A 22,571-nucleotide genomic window follows, 5' to 3' on the forward strand; every position below is an offset into this window, starting at 1 on the left:
TCTATGCTCCGGCATAGTGAAGTATGGTCATGACATGAGAAGGCCCTCATCCAGCAGTGATTTGAGATGTACATGAAGGACGAGGTAATGTGGCAATCAATTGACATTGAGGCAGACGGACAGACCAATCAGAGAGACAGCTAAACACACAGAAGGGGCACACATTCAGACAGGAGGAACATGGGAGGCAGAAAGGCGTGCGAGCATGGCAGTGAGCAGTTTTCTGACAGCCCCATAAAACAAACCCCTTTAAAGCCTGGCTTAAATTCAATACATGTGCGCAGGCAGTCAGGCAGCAAAGCACAGCGACATGGACCCAAAGACAAGGACAAAGATCGCCTTGTTGGCTTGGTTAAATTTGCTGGGGTCAAACGCTGTTCGTGGGCACCGACTGTGGGTGGTATGGCACGTGAGGGGGTCTTGAGGCCAGGACTGGAGCTGGCTGCAATTTGCCTCTGTAACGGTGGCGTTGACACAGGGTACTCAATCCGGGTGAGTAAATCCAGGCAAAATTGCCTTCGGAAACAATCGTGCCATCTTGAATGACAATTTTATTCATGGTGTACGAAAAAAAAGCTGCATTGTAAACGGGAGGACAATGGTAGGTAATTCTTGTTTTACAAATTGGTACTCGGGTACAAAGCCAGGAGGTAAAGCGAAGATCACCAGGGTTGAACTTATAGCCACAAGCAACTACCCCCTGCATATGCACACACACACACACAGAGGACCGTTTTCACTAATCCTGTATTCCAAACATACCCTTGCAAAGGCCATGCTCATTTATCATGAAGTGCCCCTGATTATCGCACACATTTTAATGGCTCAAGTTCCGTAAGGTCAACAGCAAATTATGTTTACTTAGAATTAACAACATTTCATTAGATTTAAAACAGCTTAGCGGTTTATTCTTAGCCCAATGCTACTTTATGCCATCTTTCATTCGTCTTCTTTGCCTGTCTATAAAAAATTCTTGCTAAGACTCTGAATGACCACTTAATTCCCACACATGCAAGTCAGTAACCAATTCTGTACAAACCATCGTGTGAAGTGTTTACGCTCAGCTGGTCGCGTCCCAGTAACATCCAATTGCAGGAGGAAAAACTGTCAAATATGTAATCGTCATCAAAGCTCTATGCCCCTATGGCTGGGTCTGCTTGTATATCTCAGCAAAGCACTTTGCGGGTTCGCTTTAAAAGGAACTTTTGGAAAATATGTATCACAAGTCAGAAGTGGATAGAAAGCAAATGGATTTGGCAGCCTCCCAAATCATGAAATAAGAAGAATATGGACATGGAATCTCAATGAGCGTTGCAACTTGGGAGCAAGGGACCTGTCGAGCAGCGTGCTACGGGATTCCGTGAAACACTGAAAACATGAAAAGACTAATTGAGGCCCCTGTCTGAGACAAAACCACCAGCTGGCAATTTGCGCCAAACCCTGTCACCACAATGTCTGTCTCTGACCCCATGCTTGTGTACCTAGCGCATGTGGTATGGCAAGATTTGTTCTTGTTAACTTGTAACCGACTGGTAACTGCTCATCATCATCAGCCATGATCAATCCACTGCTGGATAAAGGGCCCTACAAACTGCTTTCATCCATCAGGGTAGCTGCTGCATAAGTATTACTTCTAGTCCAAGAATATCCATTGCCAATGGGATGTTAAGCATCAGATGAGGCTATGTGTCTACTGCCAACAATTAGTTACAATATTGCCGAAAACCCAATTCTGAAGGATGCTGTACAAAATTACTAGCTAAAGGTATCACGTGCACAAGGTAGTGCTCTGGCTGAAGTAAAATGGCATCATGACAAGTGAGTGCTGCTAGGCAGTCCTGATTATTATTCTTAGGTTTTTTCGGTAAAGTCACGTAGGTAAAACATTAAAATTAATAAAAGTAAAATAAAATAAAAATCACGACGTTTCGGAGGCAACACAAGCTTCCACCTGAAGACGGAAGCTTGTGTTGCCTCCGAAACCTCGTGATTTTTATTTTATTTTACTTTTATTAGTTTTAATGTTTTACCTACGTGACTTTACCGAAAAAACCTAAGAATATGAATCCTTGCAGTCACGAAAGCTTCAAATCTGGAAGTCCTGATTCTGTCCATGTGCAGCTACTCCAGCAGGGCCACTGGTATGGATGATGTGTCTAGGCCCTCTGGTGGAACACTGATGGCATAGGCAGCCACATTAGCCAAAAATCCATCCGAATTAACCTTTGAGAGCTCCACATCTGTGTAGCGAATGCGACTAGGGGCTGTGATGCTGTGAAACATATTCTTAGTTCTTTCGGTAAAGTCACGTAGGTAAAAAATGAAATCTAAATTAATAAAATAATAACATATTCTTAGTTCTGTCGGTCAAGTCACGTAGGTAATAAAAATCATTATTTTATCAATTTTGATTTCATTTTTTACCTACGTGACTTTACCGAAAGAACTAAGAATATGAATCCTTGCAGTCACGAAAGCTTCAAATCTAGAATGCTGTGAAACCTTCAGGATAAAGTAAAGAAAAAACATTCTAATGTAGACACATTTCACGGAGCTTTACAAACGTGAGGGTGAATTAGTTAATATTGACATAAAACATTGAGTTATCGTGAGAGGTTGTGAAATTTGAGTTTTTGTTTTTCAAAACAAATTTAAGTTAATAAAAAAATACTGAAGAACTGTACTAGTATTGCAACATGGAAATAATTACTTTTGAAAAGATAATATTAAAAGGACATTAACATGAACTCACAATTTTTTTTTCAATGCCGTGTAAAAATGTGAACAAAACTCCATATACCTTAGACGATGTAGAGCGCTAAATGAAAAACGATTTCTAAAGAGGCGTAGCATTACTTCAACAAAATGTTTAAGTGTCTTTTGCCAGGCGGTGGTGGATATGCATGTGGCCTCTAATCCACCACTTATGGAGGTGAAAGTTGGTGGATCACAAAAATGTTGTGAAACGCCCTTTCCGTGGGTATCAAGGTGCCATACCCTGGCTCACCAGGAGAAGGCAGTAAAAAATTAACCCGTAAAAACAAAGTTTTTCACTCTAAATCCTTTATATGCGTGGCGGCTAGAGTCCTCTCGTCCTCTGGCTTGAGATGGCTGCCACCTATGGGTCAGATGATTGTCTGCCAGCATTAAGCAATTGGTAATTAAATATGTAAATTTTTTTCCCTAAACAGTGTAAAATTTTCGAAAAAAATTTTCACGAAAATTAATTGTCACGCACGAGTCTGTGTGGAAAATGTCAGCTCGATTGGATCACGGGAAGTGGGTTAAAAACGACCGAAAGATTTGCACGGTCGTAAGCAAGCAGGCAAGCACGCAAGCAAGCAAGCGAACTTAATATAAAGGATTTAAAAAGCAAGTGGACTAATCGCAATCTGTTTCCAACTTAGGGGTAAAAAAAAAAATTCCCCCCTCGTGCGTGAGTTTTATCCAGGTGCTCTGGTTTCCTCAATAAGTAAATTGTCAACACCATTTAATGAGGCATTTCAATACCAAATTCACCTGCCAATGTGAAGTGTTTGCCGAATACGACAGAACGTTAGAACCCCCTGAACATCAATGCACCGTACTCCCTACGTGCTGGTGTCAATGAATAAAAACGTCCAAAATTACACCAAAGTTAATCAGTTGCATCCAGAACAGCAAGACCTACTATGCACTAAGAAACAAACAAAAGCATCAGAAGGTGCCAGAGGATTGCCAGAATTCTGACACTCGAGCATCCGTTCATTGTGCAGAGCTGATAGGTCACAGAAGAAACAGGCATATAACCCCAAAAAAAATCAAAGCCCACATTCCTTATTAGCATAAACCAACGTCTTGTAGCTACAGAGGGGTTAAAGACTTGCCAGCTGTGACAGGCTATAAATCAAGCTGCATCTTTAATCAGCGCCGCCCTAACACCATGTACTGAGCTGCAGCCGCAAAAACAGCTCCACGAGAAAAAATGTAGAGTAGAAAAAAATGCGCAGCAGGAAAAGCAAAGATGGGCCGAAACCGTGGCGAGGTCCCTGGAGGCTTTCCTCGCTGTACCTTGAGCCGAACACGAGCCGACTGCTAAAACCGGCAGAATCGCTGCGAGGAACGGCACGCACGGCGCACCAGCATCGCTCGTTATCCCTGTCTCTCGAGTAACAAAAGCGTTGGGATAAATTTAGCGCTGGGGTAAGTGGTGGTTCAGTGTTGTTTAAACGGAGAAGCGGAGATCGCGCAGCATCCCGGCAGAAATCGTGCCGTAAAACAGGAACACAGATTTACATAAATGCGAGACATGGGCAAGGGACGTTATAGTACACACAGCAGAATACCAAATACAGATTGACATAAATGTATGGCGCACAAAGACCGACCAACAGTACACAAAGCAAACACAAAACAGAAATTAAACCCTTCAGAGGTGCGGTGTTTACCTATGAATGCTTCCAACATGGGCCAGCATTGGATACACTAGAATGTGCTTCCCAGCCTTAATGACCGTTTTAAATGCCTGCACTTACTAAACTATAAAAAGCGCAATGATGCATGCAGACTTGCACTCGAAAAACCTGCCGAACGCATATTTACTAGATAGAGCGTTAACGCAAGTGCAATTGCCTATTCGTCGTTAATGAGAGATTTGTATTTAATCACAGACAACTGAATGTCTTCACTGATTAATGCCCTTAAGCGTATTGCCCAACACAGAATCTTGTTTTTACCAAAATTATGTCTGCATGGGTCACACTGGCCAAACACCAATTTGTGCAAGCATGCAAAAAAACAGCCATCCCTCATTTTCCACCGATTGTGGTGACATCAACGCAGAAACTGTACCAGGCTAGGTGCACTTTGACATCACCGAGGTTTTTGGAAAATGTACACACAAATGTATCTGCCCATCCACAAAAGCACATTTGCACACATGCACGCGACATGCAAAATGATAGCCCATCTCACAACCACAAGTGTGCATCCACTTCTTAGAACGAATGTCAAGAAAAAATGATTGCCTTTTAAATGTAATGTATAGGCTCCGTACCTTTGCCAGTCCCTGTTGGGTCTCCACCCTGAATCTGTAATCAGAACAATGCAAAAGCTGCATTATTACCATTCATAACACAACAAAGAACAAACAAATATCCTCCGTATAAACTTAAACTATTGAGGCAAGTGTTGTTATCGAGCACCGATGAAGGCCGGCATGGTACACAAGGGGTGGGTGACCAACATCATACCCGCCCACCTTTGTCTCCTCGCACTCGGTACTCATTTGAGGCCGAGTCGACCTAGGGCAGGACCAAGACCTATTTTGATAATCGTCACTGGTGTTGGCCGTGAGCGGGAATCCAACTCGGGCGGGTTGCTGGGTTCGTAGCTCAGCGTCCTAACCACGACACTACTATTCTCCACACACACAAATGTACCTTACCTTCTAAATCATGCTGAGCAAAGGACACAACTTTCATCACATCAGCTAAAACCCTATCATATATTTTATTCCAGGTCACAGATTCTCAGCACATTCATGATAAACACAGCAGCAGAAGGATGTACTGAATTAAATTGATTCAGCGTTAAAGGAAAACATAGAATCTACTTCAGTTTTGTTCAACGTGGCTTCAACTCAGTATCTGCCAACATTTGGGAATGTGCCCTCTACTGTTCTGGAAACAATTACTGTGCTGTCTCGAATGGCTGAAGTGTAGTGCATGACAAGGTGCAAGGTGAATATATATTAAAGTGTCCTAATGATTTAATAGCATTTGTAGAAAGATAGTTCTTATTTAAGATTGTTTGGTGCTTGCAGGAGAAATGCCTATTTATCAAATGATAGGGTGAGAAAGTGAATCAGAAAAATATATTAATTCTATTTTAAGTTGGCAAAACGTCTTAGATCGGTAAATTATTTCAGACATATTTTAAAAGCACCTGGTAATTATTTGCAGAGCTATCCTGATGATAAATTAATTTACAAAAATGTTCTTGCAATTTCCAAACTTGGTATTTCCAAGAACCACTGCAATAACAACAATACACATACATTAATACCTGCCATTAAGATATAACGTATGGATGATTGTAAAATAAACAACTTAATGAGGCTACTAAAATTACAAGAAATTGAATTTATGATCCAGGCTCCAATAATACTGCTAAACAATTGATTATTCTGAAGGGTCTTAGAGTGCAAGCTAAAGCAGACAAGGAAGGAAAAAAAATGGTTATAAATATTGAACAGTTGCAATGATTAAAATGGTATGAGTGAGAAGGAAGCACAGCACCACCAAGTGAAACAAAACAATCAAATACGCAAAAAACTGACGTAGCCAGATGGATCAGGGGTCAGAGCACTGAGTGGGCATGCTTGAGAAACCCTGCGCTTGAATCAAGGTGTCAGCCACCAGCGGCAGAACTTATTTTTCGAACTGAGCAAGTCACCAATGACTGCATGAAACATTAGTGTTTTTTCACAAAATTTGGCTACATTTCAATATCGGTTTGACTTTAAAGTGGCAAACTCATAGCAGAGTATTGCGAAAGATAAAAAAAGGCCATTAGAAGAGATTTTCAGAAAAAAAACTGTCAGTAATCATTTGTGTAGCCGTTCTCATAACTATATCGAATGCAGCTTGTTGTTGGGTTCTGAGCGCAGTCAATAAGCCCTGCAAGCATCACAGCTCAATCCCAAGCAGCAATTAATGCAAGAAGTCAAAATAAAAAGCTTCCACTCACCATGAAGTTGCGGATCGACCGATGGAAAATGGTTCCATCGTAGTAGCCCTTCTGGCACAGCAGAATAAAGTTCTCGCACGTCTTGGGAACCTATCGGCGACAATTACAAGTAGCGTCAGCGACGAGGAGGCGCAAGATACAAGCGGCCACCGTTGCATTCCAACAACAAGAGAACCAATGACCATAATTTCCAGTGTCCTCTTCATAGGATTTATAAACATTACGTGTTTTGTATGCAATAAACAAAAAATGTAGTGGGGCGGGGCCTCTAAATTAATTATGAAATTTTTAATTGCACAACTGAACCTCAAATAATTGAACAGCGTGCAAGGCAATGCCAAGAATGGTCATACAGAAACGTCACACGCCAGTCAGTTCCAGTTTAGTACCGTACGGCAACTATTATAAGTGTAGAGGTGTTACGGGAGGGCAAACAAACACTGAGAGCCCAGAGCCGATGCTCTTGTAAGAGCCGGTCTGGTGACTAAGGGTGCCGTGATCCCAGCTTGGCCAGAGCTGGATCAGCTAGCCTCCCCTAGCTCTGTAGTGGAGGACCTGGGAGTAGGCTAGCCGGGATAGAGATAGTGGGATCTCCCTGTTAGACGGGTGAAGGGGCCGATACCCCTTCGAGTGTTGTATACCTTGGCCTGTATTGAGTGAAACGTTTAATAAATAAGTGTGCCTCCGACTACGTCGTCCAAGTCTCATTGAACCTACTACATAAGCATTGAATTGCGTGCCTCCCAGAATTGTCTCGTGATTTGTCTCTCAGTCGTTTCTCTAGTGTTTCTTTTGCTTTTCTTCAGCATTGCTTTAGATATTGTTACAATATGAAAACTATCAATAACATTACAAACTGTGAATGGGATACACGCTGGTCTTGTTTGAAAATAATGGGGCTCTGTTAAGACATCAAATATACCAGGGGCACCCGCCACAGAATTAACTTGGGATTTCAAGGACACGCTGAAACAACATGCAAACCAATTCACAGTGCACATGCCCCCAACGATTCTACTCTCACAACATTCCAATGTACAGGCCGCACACATGACAGACCGTCACCAATTAGTGTTATCGTCCAAGTTTCCAAAGGGGTTGAGGGTTGCGTGGGGAGAGAGTAATGTAGGCTTAGTGGGGATTCGTGTGCACGTGAAATGTGTTTTGCAATTGGAGTCATTAATAATTCACAAGTGACATTTATAATAATCTAAGCACATGCTGTTTGCTGAAATTAAACCGACACCAGGGTTATGCTTGTGCAAAAATGGCAACTTATTTATATACAAATTCTGCTTCAACTTTAAAAGAAAACTGAGGTTGCTTATATTTTAACCTCAATTGATTGGTTTCACAAAGTCTGTAGTAAAAATAAATTGCTCTTACAAGGGTAATGGCGCACAGTACATAACTAATGGAAATGTTGCTACTTAAGTATTCTAGACCCAGAAGCAATACAAAACATAAGTGCTCTTGTGACTCACCATTATCAAAAAATGTGCTCCTGTCCTCATGCTAACCCTGACAGTAATATTCATTACATTCCTACTTGTAAACATATCCCCAACACGACTCCATACTTGTAATGTTAATCCGAATGCTAATTTTAACCGTTTACTACATTGCTACGGCCATCTTAATACCAAAGCTGACCGAGGCCCTTTTCGATTTAAAGCTTTCGTGACTGCAGGGATTCATCTTCTTGGTTCTTTCGGTAAAGTCACGTAGAAGGAAAGTAATAAAATAATATTTTTTATTATTATTATTATTTTATTACTTCCCTTCTACGTGACTTTACCGAAAGAACCAAGAAGACGAGGCCCTTTTGTCAATATACTGCTGAATGAAGGTTTCCTAATGCCGGGTCGACCATCAGTGGTTATTCGACCAAACGTCACTGCACAGGTCAGTGCAGCTTGGTAAAAGCGGGGAATATAGAGGTACAGTACAACAATTAATCTTGCCGCACTGCCTTCGGCTGCTCACCACGTAGTACCTGTAGCCTATAACAACGTGCGTGTGCATGACGGGCACCCATCCAAACACTATCCAGGTTCAATCCTGCTTAGCTTACAAGATATGACAAGATCAGGTGCATTCCAGGTGATTTGGTCATATGACCTCTTATACTTAACTCCAAATACGATTCTACCGTTAATCCTATAAGCAAATGCCGAGTATATACCCAAAACCATTAATAACCTGAACGATGAACCTAAGATAACTGTGCTATGGTGGAAATGACAACTGGCAAAGATGACAAACCCACAAGTTTTATCAGCATATCGCTGATATGAAATGGGAGAAATGAAATTGGTAGTTGCACGCTGGCATGAGTGATGGTCTGCACGCACACACACACACGCAACGTCCGTCCGTGCTGTGCCCACCAAAAATACAACACCTCAAAATAATGGTGCCATGCGAGCTGACAGCAAACACCAGCCACTAATAAATTTAAAAAGAGCCACACATTAATTTTTAACATGTTCCCAAGGCCCCATCTTAAATGCACGTCTTCCTCAGCTGCTGTGATGTCTGTTATATAGCGTGTACACACACCATTCAGAAAACGGCGTGAGATTGATATTTTTTTTTGGCTTTTGCAAGAGACTAATGTACAACATGTTTGTTTTTTGAGAATGTCTTTAAACCTAGCAGCTAGGTGAGGCAGAGCCGAATAGAACGAGGGCAGGGAGAGGGAAGGAATTGGAGAGAAAGAATCACTTTTAAAGATGTGTCCAATTGATGCGAGAAAAATGCAGCAAATAATACATTCTTTCCCGAATTCTCAAAAACTTCAAGCATGATCACACGTGCATTATTACATAAACAATGTGCATTTGAGAAAATGTTACGCAACAAGCATATCAATTTGCCAATATTTTTTTTATGTTATATGCAGTAAATACTGCAGCGAAAGCCACATTTTGTAATGTGCATCTATTTCCTGTTACTGTTAACATATTTGCTTTCAAAAAAATTTCCATCACATTTTATTTGTGCACTCCCTGGAAACAACAGTGGTAAAAAAAAAAATCACCCCATTCAGCCCAACTGCTTCAAGTAAAGTAAACACGCAGGGAAAAGGCAAGCAAACATTGATGAAAGTGCACTCTGTGCATAGAGGGCCCAATGTCCCTGTAATCGCAATGAATTCACAAGGACAAAGCCCCCCCCCCCCCCCGAAGGAAACGCAAGAAATGTAAGTCGCTGACAAGTCTGCTGGGCGAGAGCCTGAGAAGTGCTTGCGCACCCTCCCCGATGCAATGAACGCGGGGACCACTTGTTTCGAGTGTTTGCAACTGTTGCGGCGGCACATTTTGGCATTCCTGCAGATTGATAGTTCTGCCACATTTGTGTGACACCTCAAAAGGATGAATTTCGAGCACGAGCCAAGCTTGCTTTATCCAGCCCCGTGGTCTTAATAGCTTTTTCAATGAACAAAGTCAAGTAGGTGAAACAAAATCCGATATTTTTCCCATAGCCTACCAAATATCCTAAGCTGGAGCACTTGTCAACAGATAAAAAGCAATGCGGGGGAGAGCACAATGGGGCAGAGAAAATTGTTGCGGCATTTGTTGATTCAGAGTTATCAATGAAAACTGGTGCAATGTCCCAGATGAAACATCTACTGCACTGCGACCTTCGTAGTGAGAACAGAAATTCAAACTGGCCGACTTTAGAATCAGAGATACATCTCAAGTCTCTGCTCGTTGTTTTAGTTCTTACCCTTTACGTTGAAGCAAGACGACCGAATACAAGCTGAAGAAATAACTTTACCTAAAAATTGAATTCGCCAACTTAATTTAAAATTCCCAAGAGGTTTTGCGTGCCAACATTTAAGCAGCACAGTGTGATTGGGAAAGATATTTTAAGAAGAATATAGAAACATAACTACCCAATAATGTTCTGTGCAATCCACGTGACAAACCTGAGAGCGTGATGCTTACGGTAGTCTCTGATTTTAACCAAAATGATGAGCATGCTGGCCTGAAACGGCTCTGGGCTGCATTAAAAACACCACCAACAACAGGCTCCCAGGGTACATTAATAGCAACACACTTTGTCCCTTTAAAGCTTTCGTGACTCCAGGGATTCATCTTCTTGGTTCTTTCGCTAAAGTCACGTAGAAGGGAAGTAATAAAATAATAAAAATAAAACATAATAAAATCATTCTCACGACGTTTCGGCCACAACGCAAGCAGCCGTCCTCAGGTGAAGAATGAAACATCACCTGAGGACGGCTGCCTAATTGAAAATGTCAATGGGACAAAGTGTTCATCTTCTTGGTTCTTTCGGTAAAGTCACGTAGAAGGGAAGTAATAAAATAATAAAAATAAAACATAATAAAATAATTCTCACGACGTTTCGGCCACAACGCAAGCAGCCGTCCTCAGGTGAAGAATGAAACATCACCTGAGGACAGCTGCTTGCGTTGTGGCCGAAACGTCGTGAGAAATATTTTATTATGTTTTATTTTTATTATTTTATTATTTCCCTTCTACGTGACTTTACCGAAAGAACCAAGAAGATGAACACTTTGTCCCATTGACATTTTCAATTAGGGACAATACTAACCACCACCTATAGGAACGACTCCATCTCCTCACTTTGGAAATAGGCTTTCATGCCAGCAGGGGACCAAAAACAACAAGGTAGTAAGGGCAGCAAATATAAATAAGAGGGTGAGAGGTTTTCGTTTTAAACTTTGAAAGACGCTGCACCTAGAGGACACGCTTGTTTTATTTTCTTTGCAAAGTTCTCCAGAATATAAGATGCACTTCATTTCCTGTATTTGAAAGCAAAAAGATGGGAGGCGCATCTTATAATCCAGTAGGTGTGTGGGGACAAGATTTGTATTACTTTATTGGCAGTGAACACAAGTTTGGCGTGCGTCTCACTTTCCAGAGCGTCTCGAATTTTGGAGAATACGGTCTACGTGCACTACGACTATGTGAGCTGGATTACTATATACTTACTATCAAAGTAACATCTTGCGAGTCTTCACTGGCTGCCCTTCTCCCACCCCACATTTATGTGGCTTGAAGGCCACTGGCATTATAAAGGCCAAATATTGTAGAAGTCTTTCAGCTACAGGCAAAAGTTAGCATTCACAAAGTGCTGCCAAGTGATTCCTTCTCCTGCAACGTGTATACACATGACGTTCGATGTCACGTGGCCTATGGCAGGTGTTGGCAACCTGCGGCTCTGGAGCAACATGCGGCTCTTTAAGGTTTGCTTTGTGACGTTATTTATTCAGGTCCGTCTGGGTATTCGCGTGCACTGTGACACTTGCAACATTTGAGATATTTTTACCGAAATAGATAAGAAATGTCTCTTCTTGTTATTTTGGTTGCCGACCCCCGGCCTGTGGGCAGCACATCGTTAAGCTCATCACGTGGCCCGCTGGCAAACACAGATGAAGAACCCTGCTCGATGAGTACGGGCGTGCTCGCAAGCGGCTGCACAAGTTACGCTCCGGTGTGTGCGTGTGTAGGCCACGGGTTTGACGCCTCACCATGCCGCAGTGCAGCTCCAGGTTGAGTTCTCCCATGTTGGTTAGCATGCGCACGTAGCCCTTTTTCTTTTTCTGCACGTACTTGAAGCGCACTATGTCCTCATCCACGACATCTACGGCACACACCGACATGGGCAAAGATCCCCCGCGCTGTTAGGGAGCACTTAAAATCATTGGCAAGACACACAACAAGGGGCTGGTGTGACTAGAACCAAGCCTGGCCGCATTTGTTTCCACCAGTGTTGATGTTTACATATCGCAAAAAGTACTTATTTCAGGCTGAGTCGACCTAGGGGACGCCAAAAAACAGTTTTGAGATAATTGGCCACTGGTATTAGCGGAAATCGAACTCGGGTCACCGGGTTTGTAATGCAGTGCGTTAATCACTGCACCACTGCTCTCCACATACAAAACACACAGAAATATTTGACATGACAAACACACAGAATACAAGTAGGCAGGTATGAAGCAGGACCCAGATATCCTTACACAGGGTAATTCAAATTTAACACAGCACCACAGAGTAGACACTTCATTAGCATCGCTGATGAGAAGCCAAAACAATGCCAACCATTTTGCTATGTAATGCCACATTGTTTAACCAAATACAATCTATTCTTACAACAATATACATCCATCGAATTAAGCATGGCAGAATCCATTGTATAGTATTTATGTAAAATAATATGCGATGCAGTGCTTATGACACATTTAGGCAAATAGAATAAACAAAACTACAATTAAGAAAACAAACGCAAGAGCAAATAAACATGATAAACATGAGATATAAAATCAAAAGATTATTGAATGGAATGGCAACTCCATACATCATTCCATGCCTACTGGAAAGGAACATAATTACGGCAGCGTATTTTGCAGGCCCACGAAAACGATGTTTAAAACTGTCTTGCAATTGCCTAACAGAAAAATACGATTAATTTCGCGATTCATGATCAAAATGTGCACGTAGGTCTCTCTCACAAAAACATCGAGAGCAGTGGTTTGTTGTACGGCAGTTCAATAGAGTATGTTCTTAAAAGTGGAGCTATCATTTGGAAAGTACACATTGTACTTTTATTAAAGATTAACAGCAAAGCATCTAATTTTGAACACTGCTGGCCCACCCATCATGGATGTGCAATTTTTGCCTCATTATGAATGCACTGTCCACACGAGTTCTTAACCGGTTATTTTGTTTTCATCAATCGATAAATAAACATGACTTCTTCTGACTTCTGAAATGGTTATCAATTATAGATTTTTCCAAAAATTGTGTTCAAAATCAGTGATCGTTTTTCAATCATCATTGATTTGACAATAGAATTCAAAACAACTTTCGCAACGATTGAATCGATTGGCACGCGTGTCAAGTGTATGCAAATCCAATTCTTCAGTGGCGGCCATCATAAAGCACTAGCGCAGGGGTCGGCAACCAAAATAACAAGAAGAGCCATTTCTTTCCAATTCGGTACAAAATTCAGTATTTCAAGAGCCGCAATGCATCTATGTACATACGTACATATCGTCAAGAAGCAGCCCGTAAAGAGCCGCATGCGGCTCCGGAGCCGTAGGTTGCCGACCCCTGCACTAGCGGAATGGCTTCATCAGGCACCGCGTGGTACAACTGAACAGCGACCGAGACACACGCAGCGGCTGCACTTTTTGATGTGTGCAGCAAACTGATTGTCTTTTGTTGCGTACGATTAATTCAAAGACCTGAGACCCCACTGGGGGCAGAAGCATGCAGAAGCATACAGCACGCAGTGGATGAGAATGTGTGCGGTTACCACCTGTTCTGGTTTTCCCAGGACACCCTCTCTTTGAGGTAGCCATCCTGGGAAATCTGAGTCTTCTCGGGACTTTAAAAGTCCCACTTTTTAAGCCAGATGCATAATAATAAACCACTCAAGCCAATACGTTCACAATTAGTTCACCACTCTTCGGCGTGTGAGATATTATTTTTGTTCCCACGATTCGGCAGCCCGAGGGTTGAGCAGCGTCGAGTTCCCGTGCTACCTACCTCGATGGCTCTGCGTTTGTGGCGTGTAGGTTGTGGACATCAATGCCGCTGCCGTATGGCCCGTCGAGTAGTGTGCCTGACACACAACAAACAAACAGAAAACACAAGCAGACCTCGTCACCATCAAAACACAGCCACAGCAAAAATGGAAAAACTTTTTTTCAGCATTCTTACAGGTGGCCAGATAGCTCAGGGGGATATTATGTCAGCAAAATAAGTGAGCACTTCTCAGATGCTGGGTTAAAAATTGGGTTTGAGCCACCTGAGATTAAACCGGATTCTCAAGCGGAGTTAGTTGATGGTTTTGGTCCAGTCACCAGCGGGGACAGCACAAAAAAGTCCCTCGTTGTAAATTTGTGTCACTTCATTTGGTATGGGGGTGGGGGGGCGGGAGAAGCAGTGGCGCAGTAGGAGTGCACTGCACAATGAACCTGGTAACCCAAGTCCCTTTTCCAGCCACAGCTAGCATCAATGGCAAGTGGTATCTGATCAGTTTCTGGCCCTCCACCATTTACCAACCAGAATTAACCAATCTAGATTTGAAGTTTTCGTGACTGCAATGATCCATACTCTTTGATTCTTTCGGTAAAGTCACATAGATGAAAAAAAAAATGAAAATAACTAAATTAAATCACGACGTTTCGGAGGCAACACAAGCCTCCCTGGCTCCTCCCCCCCCTTACCCTATATAATAATTTGTCACAAATAGCTCTCTATTTACTACAGTAATTTTGCTGTGGCTGTTCCACATGATGACGGAAGCTGGTGTTGCCTCCGAAACGTCGTGATTTAATTTAGTTATTTAAATTTTATTATTATTTTTTTTTCATCCACGTGACTTTACCGAAAGAACCACAGAGTACAGAATTAACCAGTTTGGTGAAGTATGGTTAAACATCCCCATGAGCAATACAGCATTGGGAGGCCTGTGCCCTGCAATGGATTGAAAATGAAATGTAAATTATCTTCATGATTCATTTATCAATTTGGCATATTTGGTTAAGCATATTTTGATATCATATACTATCTGCAGGTCATATAAAAAGGTGTGAAGCCCACTGTCGATAAGAAGCTTCTGGAAGTAACGTCAGAGATAATTCTGCAAAGTCATCTACCATAGCAGTTCTGTGAAACAAGGCGATCCCCATTGCATGTTTGAAGCGTTCGATATGGAAATGTCTGCCTTGTATAATAATCACACTGAAAGCACAATCCTAACAAAATTGGTGAATAAAACAAAATACACTCTTGTTTGGAAAGGTTTCAAGTCTGATTTGGAAGATTTTTTTAAGTTCTAAATAAAATTGCCATGTGGTCTATACTCCTTTATACATGTGAGATGCTGCTAATACTGTCTAAATGGTGACAATGGTGCACATTTGCCATGACGTATAATACTCTTCTTATTATCACTTAACGTTTCATGTATGCTGGCTGTAAATACACCCCCTCTTTGCAAGTGCCTGTTCAATGATAACGATGAGAATAGTGAAAATTTGGTGTAAAAAGCATGTGGCAATGCTGTACCTTACTCAAACTCTTTTATTCTCACATTTCAGGGACATTTGCTCTTATGTTACCCTTGTAAGACAGGCAATAGCCTGCTACTGTCAACTGTGTACTGAGCTCTTTAACATCTGCGAGCAAGCAGACAGCAGACAGATTCCGAATGTCTCCGAGACACATTATCCAGGGAGCGGAGACTCAAACCAGGTAAGCTTAGTGGCCTTAGACCACCCCGGTTAACGCAGATCAATTGTTGGGGGATAGTGCCAATTAAAGACATTTTAAAGTAGGTTATTGACGACTTTCAATCTTACCATTGCAGAGAACAATATATCACAGTCCTTCTGCACTTAATAAAGCGAAATTCCAGCTCTGAGAATTGAAAATGGCTCAATAACATGTGACAAACATTGCTTTCCAACCCCCCTCTCCCCCGCATGCTAGAGATCACTTGAAGGGATCTCAGAGTTATCTCTGTGCTATCCGCCTCTGTGGGCTGTTCTGCAATACGAAGGGTTACTGCTGCTCTCCGAGATACCCAATTGGATACTCAGTTCCACGACATGACACGGACAGTGCAATAGGGATAACAATTCGGGAAAAATACCTAACAAAAAAATCTAGTCTGCATGCCAGGGTTATTGGTAACTGCCAACCCCTTCAATGGTTCAGAGTATCCAACTCAGAATGATTACAGTCGAAGGAAATGACCGTGAAGCCCATTCAAGCCTGAAACAAATGTCCGGTATGTGCAATCTCCCAGTGATTTCTGTTCACGAGCAGACTGCGATGGAGGTCACATGAAGGTCAAACAGCACTACATGACCATGCACGCTCACAAACTCTAGCCATGGCAAGTCAGTGTGAACCTTCAGTTTGTGGACAAGTCGTAAATGTAGACGAGTATTATGGAATTACATGGACACTATAAAGGTGCTGATTGTAAGGTACTAAATGAGCAGCATCATAATAAGCAACATTTAAATTCATAAACACTTCTGTTGTGTGGATGGGATGTATTCCACCCTTCTATACAGTGATCTTGCTTTTAGTATTCTATTTTAGCCTACATCTAACTCAGTAGGAAGGTATATTCAAGGTAGTTAACATGAAAGGTACATCTTCTTGGTTCTTTCGGTAAAGTCACGTAGAAGGGAAATAGTAAAATAATAAAATTAAGACGCTGTCTTTCCGACAGACCTGTTCTTCACCCGAGGATGGCTGCTTGCGTTGTGGCCGAAACGTCGTGAGAATTGTATTTCATTGTTTTATTTTTATTATTTTATTATTTCCCTTCTACATGACTTTACCGAAAGAACCAAGAAGATGAATCCCTGCAGTCACGAAAGCTTTAAATCGAAAAATGAAAGGTACACTTTTGAAAGGTACACTTTTTGAAAGCTAATGTGATGAGACGAAAAGGCTTGGGACGATTGTGTTCTCTTGGTGAGATTGAAGGCAAGAGATCGAAAGGGTAGAAGGAAAAAAATATTGCAGTGGTTTGGTTCAAAATGACCCAGCTGCCATTTGAAAGCTAATGATATGTATTTAACATGAGCGAGGTAGAAATAATTAATAAATGTCTTGCTCTTTGAGGCGATACTTCAGATAATTAGCCTCATCGGCCCGGCAATGCTCATCTCATCTGCCATTTAAATTAGCCCAGCACGTGAAATGGGTCAAAATTGTAAATCATAAAACGGATGAGCACAACGCAATTCGCAATTGTTTCTGACGAACGCGCAGTGATGTCAGCGGAATCACTCTGCCATTCAGGCAGCAACTGCCACTTTCACAACGTAAGTATGTATATATGTTGAACTTTTTTCGCACCGTACGTAACCAACCATGAGAATGGGAGGTGCGGGGGAAGGACAACAAACAAATCACAAAAAGCAGTTCAAAAGAAATTAGTTTACAATCCAGTGGCTTCCAAAAATCGGAAGGAAGAGAGTTCCGTACGGCCACAGAAGCGCATCTGAAAGTGCGCGATGCAGTGACCGTCTTTGTTCAATGGCCAGCCAAAAGCCGCTGCGAGGATGACCGGAGTTCACGTGATGGTTTATGCTCCTTGACGAGATCGGCAAGGTATTGCGGTTCATTTGCGGCAAGCACTTTGTGTGTAATGAGTGCACCGTATAAGGTCAACAGTTAAACTTGCCTAAGGAACGTACTTTTAAACATTGGAGCGCTAAATATTGTGCAGTTGTGTTATTAAGTGTTATTGTGTTACTGTTTAATCGTGCATTTATAATCTGTTACATTAATCTAATTAAAATCAAGAATTTGCCGGGGTATGAATAAACTCCAAGGTAATATATTACCTTTCGATTTAAAGCTTTCGTGACTGCAGGGATTCATCTTCTTGGTTCTTTCGGTAAAGTCACGTAGAAGGGAAGTAAAAAAATAATAAAAATAAAACATAATAAAATAATTCTCACGACGTTTCGGCCACAACGCAAGCAGCTGTCCTCATTGAATGTCAATGGGCTTCCTGCCACTGATTTATATTTTTTTGAAAAACATTTGTGAGGCAATTACATCCTCGAATGGTGCGGCACCTTTGTTTCTATTGTAGCAACAGGCCTTGAAAACTTGGAACCACTGATCGTATTTTTCCCCACAACCCAATTAAGACCGAAGTGGGCCAAATTTAATTTGCTCAAATTTCTCCACAAACTAATTGAAATGAAATGACACATTTATAAATAGAATGGCTGGTTTATGAATACGCATTGCAAGAATGATTGATCAATTAGCATAACAATGTTATGTTAATCATCATTCTCATCACAGTCTTCATCATCATCAAAAGAGTATGGCATATTTTGGTATGGGCATGACAGTCACTATACACATTTCCAAGGAATAATGTCTTAGGAGTCGATGAAAATTCTGCACGAACAAATATAACGTTGGAAAGCATTGGCAATGCAGCTTCCCGCCTCGTGGCTGTCTGGGAGACAAACCCCCCAAACCACCGAGCTATTTTCCTGGTACACGACATGCAGGCAAGCACACACACACATTCTTGACACACATTTGTACAGCATACCATTAACAAATATCACACAACGCACAGTGCGATGCACATTATACACAGGATACAGTTGTGTTGTGTTTGTTCGCTTACCACAACGGAACTAAATATACGCTACGTGTAAACAGCCCAAAAGCACCACGTGTGCACGTGTTTATTTTTTATCTTTCATAAAAACTGTATCTGTATTCCCTGCTTTTATTACTTGCTGCTGCTAGTGGCCCTGAGTGTACATTTTCATCAGCATTTATAAGCCCCGAACCTCACTTAACATGCAGAGCTGCTGCATGCGGCACAATACGTATTGCGCCATGCATTATTTACGGCCATGCAGTGCCATTCCTTACGAGGGAAGCCACTCTTATGCAGTAGCAGCACCACCAACAGCCGACACACCACCATCGCTGACAACCACCACCACCACATGCCGAATCGATCCCTGCCCGTGCAAGGTTACGCAATGATTTAGAGAAGGTCGCCATGAGGTTGTTGCCGCTGAGCTCTGTAAATGGGCTTACGGTGATTAGCGCGCGGACAAAAATATACGATGACCGGCGCGGAGAATACACGGCTGTTTGGGAGTTCGTGCTCTCACCCCCTTCACATTTCACCGTTATGAACAGACGTGCACTTCTTATACAAAATCGGATGTAAATAGTGTCTATAGGTGACCACATCTCAAAGTGCTGTATAGAAACAGTGGTATAAGCAGAGGTATATAGTAATGTCTTGAGGCAGGACTTGAATGTGGGAAGGGGAGTCGAAAGTGCTGATGGTTGTGGGGGGGGGGGGGGAGTTCCAAATAATGGGGGGCAGCAGAGGAAGATGAGAATTCTTATGGACTTTTGTGCCAATAAAACACATGCGGCAGTATGATTGAATGAACCCGTTAACTGCAAAGCAAGGTAATACCTTCTGGACAGTGTGTTCATGTATTTGTGTAATAATTCTAACACTATTTGTTGTCCTTATGCAATATATATAGCACGGTTGACTAGGTACGATGCGAAAAAACTTCAATATACATAAATATATATTAATAACGGTAAGTGTATACTATACATCAAATATTGACATGTGAAAGTCTGCCTCAGGCAAAAGCAAATAGTCTCTGCTATATACATTACTGAAAACATAGCTTTTTGAAATGAACATATTGTATATTGATTTTGTTGAATTAATGTACTAAATGATCTCTAGTATTATTAACGGTTTACTCAACGCTCTTGCACAGGTCAAATTGTATTTCAAGTATTTTTGACCTTTGTTTGAGAAATCGAACTCTCAAATGAATGCAATGATGCATGCCTGCCACTCATTTCACACACACACAAATCAGTCCTTGAGCATGTACACAGCTGAACGAGGCCCTCCTAACATTGTACGGCATTGTGGGGGTTATTATTTGCTCTTATGAGTGCAGGTTGAGGAGTGGAGGGTGAGCACAGAACAGCATATCAACAGGCATTGCTGCAACGTACTCTGCTATGATTGTAGCTACGCAGTAGCCTACAATACTTGTTTGGTGCGTGGTGGTCATCCATGCAAGCAACTCTCCATGCTCAGCCCTGCTTGGCTTCCAAGATCTGACGAGGTGGGCCCATTTAGGGCGATTTCACTGGAAAAGCAGCGGTGTGATGAAAAAGACCGATTCCATGGATAAGTGTTGATAAAACGTATCCATGCAACGGCCATGCTCCTGGAAGATCAGTTTATAAGGAGTCATCCTAACCTAGTTATAATACATAAAGTGGCTGATCAACTGGCTCATTAAAGCATCAATCAAAACACTAATGTGCATTTACTTTTACTTAACTCCTTATGCAAGTGACATGATGTCCAAGTCTTTATGGTGCGATTAATGAAAATGGTTTAAAGAAGCATCCGTATTTGATATTCAAATACGTGACAGTATAAAGATTCAAACCATCAAATTCACTTATAAGTGTGAAAGTACGAGTGAACATTGGCGCACAGTTATGACTAGATCGTAAACAAGTATAACCCGTAAAAACAAAGTTTTTCACTATAAATCCTTTAACTGCGTGGCGGCTAGAGTTCTCTCGTCCTCTGGCTTGAGATGGCTGCCACCTATGGGTCAGATGATTGCATTGCACCATTAAGCAATTGGTAATTAAATATAATATTTTTTTCCTAAAAAGTGTAAAATTTTGGAAAAAAATTTTCACGAACATTAATTGTCACGCACAACGAGTCTGTGTGGAAAATGTCAGCTCGATTGGATCACTGGAAGTGGGTTAAAAAACGACCGAAAGATTTGCACGGTCGTAAGCAAGCAAGCGAACTTAATATAAAGGATTTAAAAAGGAAATTGTAGGCTCAAGCTATATAGCAAATGATTTGATGATTTCTTTAAGAACCGGATGTCCATCCTCATCACCCTACAACCCCATATAATGGCTAAACATGGGAATAACACTAAAAATACTCTGCTGTCACAAGGAGACATGGCCACGGACATATCCATATGATGTGTTCGTGACCATGTCACCCATTTGCTTAGGCATTGCTGTAATTGCATCATATGTATAGATACAAGAATGTATCAATCCAATAATATCAATGCTTAAGCTCAAGATAATTGCATGTAAGAATGGATGCTTTTCGGTACTTATTTTGCATGTAAAGGGCTCATGTCACCCAAAAGCCACAATGTAAAAAACGAACTTGATTCTTAAATCAAACAGCAATCCTTAATCGAAGCAATTCATTGAATTACTGTAGAGGTGGGGGGTATCATTAAATGTTCCTATCTATTTTGTTACAAAGCCTTATTTGAATTTAGCACAATGTGTTTAAACGAAGTTAGAATAACAAGGTAAATTTGGGGCCAGCGAGCGACCATTTCAAGGTGTAACGTATAAAGAAGCAGACAAAAACACACGTACAAACTGCTTTTTCCCCTTCTAAACAACTAATCGTACGACAATAACATATCCACACGCACAGCACGTGTACATGTCACTGCGCTGCTCGTGTCTGCAGTATTGCAGCGGTTAGTGCGCTGCGCTGCAAACCAGACGACCTGAGTAAAATTTTGATTAAAGCTTTTTGACTGCAGGGATTTATCTTCTTGGTTCTTTCGGTAAAGTCGCCTCGACAGACCTGGTCTTCACCTGAGGACGGCTGCTTGTGTTGTGGCCGAAACGTCGCGAGAATTATTTTTTTATGTTTTATTTTTATTATTTTATTACTTCCCTTCTACTTGACTTTACCGAAAGAACCAAGAAGACCTGAGTAAAATTCCCAATCACGGCCAACACCGGTGACCATTATTTAAACCTGTCTTGGGGGCTCCCTTAGGTCGACTCTGCCTCAATTGAATACCTGGAGTGGTATGTAAACATTGATACGACGGAAACAAAGGTGGGAAGGCGTTGTGTTGGCCACCCACCCCCTCGTGTGCTCATCCAGCCTTCATAGGTGCTCGCTAGTAGCATTTGCCCCAAAAGTATGCAAGCCTATATGGGGGATCATTGTCTAGTGTCCAGCAAGGGTTTTTATTTTCTACATTTCAAGTTCTGCCCTACCTGCCTTTACTGCAACCTCAATTTAGGGTCAGAGGTCAAAGCAATTCAGCCAAGATGACATGTTCAGTGATGGTTGCTGCCCTCCCCGTGAGAGATCACTTCACCGCTTTATTCAACACTTTTAAATTGCAGCAAACAACTATTTCATTAACTTAAAGAGAGGGTTTGCCTCTTAACTTGTGGACAAGCAGGTCTCCCTTGAAA

At 41.7% G+C, this 22,571-nt stretch overlaps 1 protein-coding gene across 1 annotated transcript in view; it reads right to left on the minus strand.

Annotated features, from left to right (window-relative positions):
* The window catches only part of PPIL2 (peptidylprolyl isomerase like 2), a 50,113-nt gene that overhangs the window by 16,075 nt on the left and 11,467 nt on the right, over nucleotides 1-22,571 (minus strand). Inside the window, exons 11-14 of the mRNA XM_078857711.1 lie at nucleotides 14,271-14,346; nucleotides 12,251-12,363; nucleotides 6,730-6,819; nucleotides 5,036-5,069 (exon numbers count right to left, since the gene is read on the minus strand). Coding sequence (XP_078713837.1) covers nucleotides 5,036-5,069; nucleotides 6,730-6,819; nucleotides 12,251-12,363; nucleotides 14,271-14,346 — 313 coding nt within the window. The remainder of the gene's footprint in view (nucleotides 1-5,035; nucleotides 5,070-6,729; nucleotides 6,820-12,250; nucleotides 12,364-14,270; nucleotides 14,347-22,571) is intronic.

This window comes from Lampetra fluviatilis, chromosome 6, assembly GCF_964198595.1.
Source record: "Lampetra fluviatilis chromosome 6, kcLamFluv1.1, whole genome shotgun sequence".
NCBI classification, from domain to species: Eukaryota; Metazoa; Chordata; class Hyperoartia; order Petromyzontiformes; family Petromyzontidae; genus Lampetra; species Lampetra fluviatilis.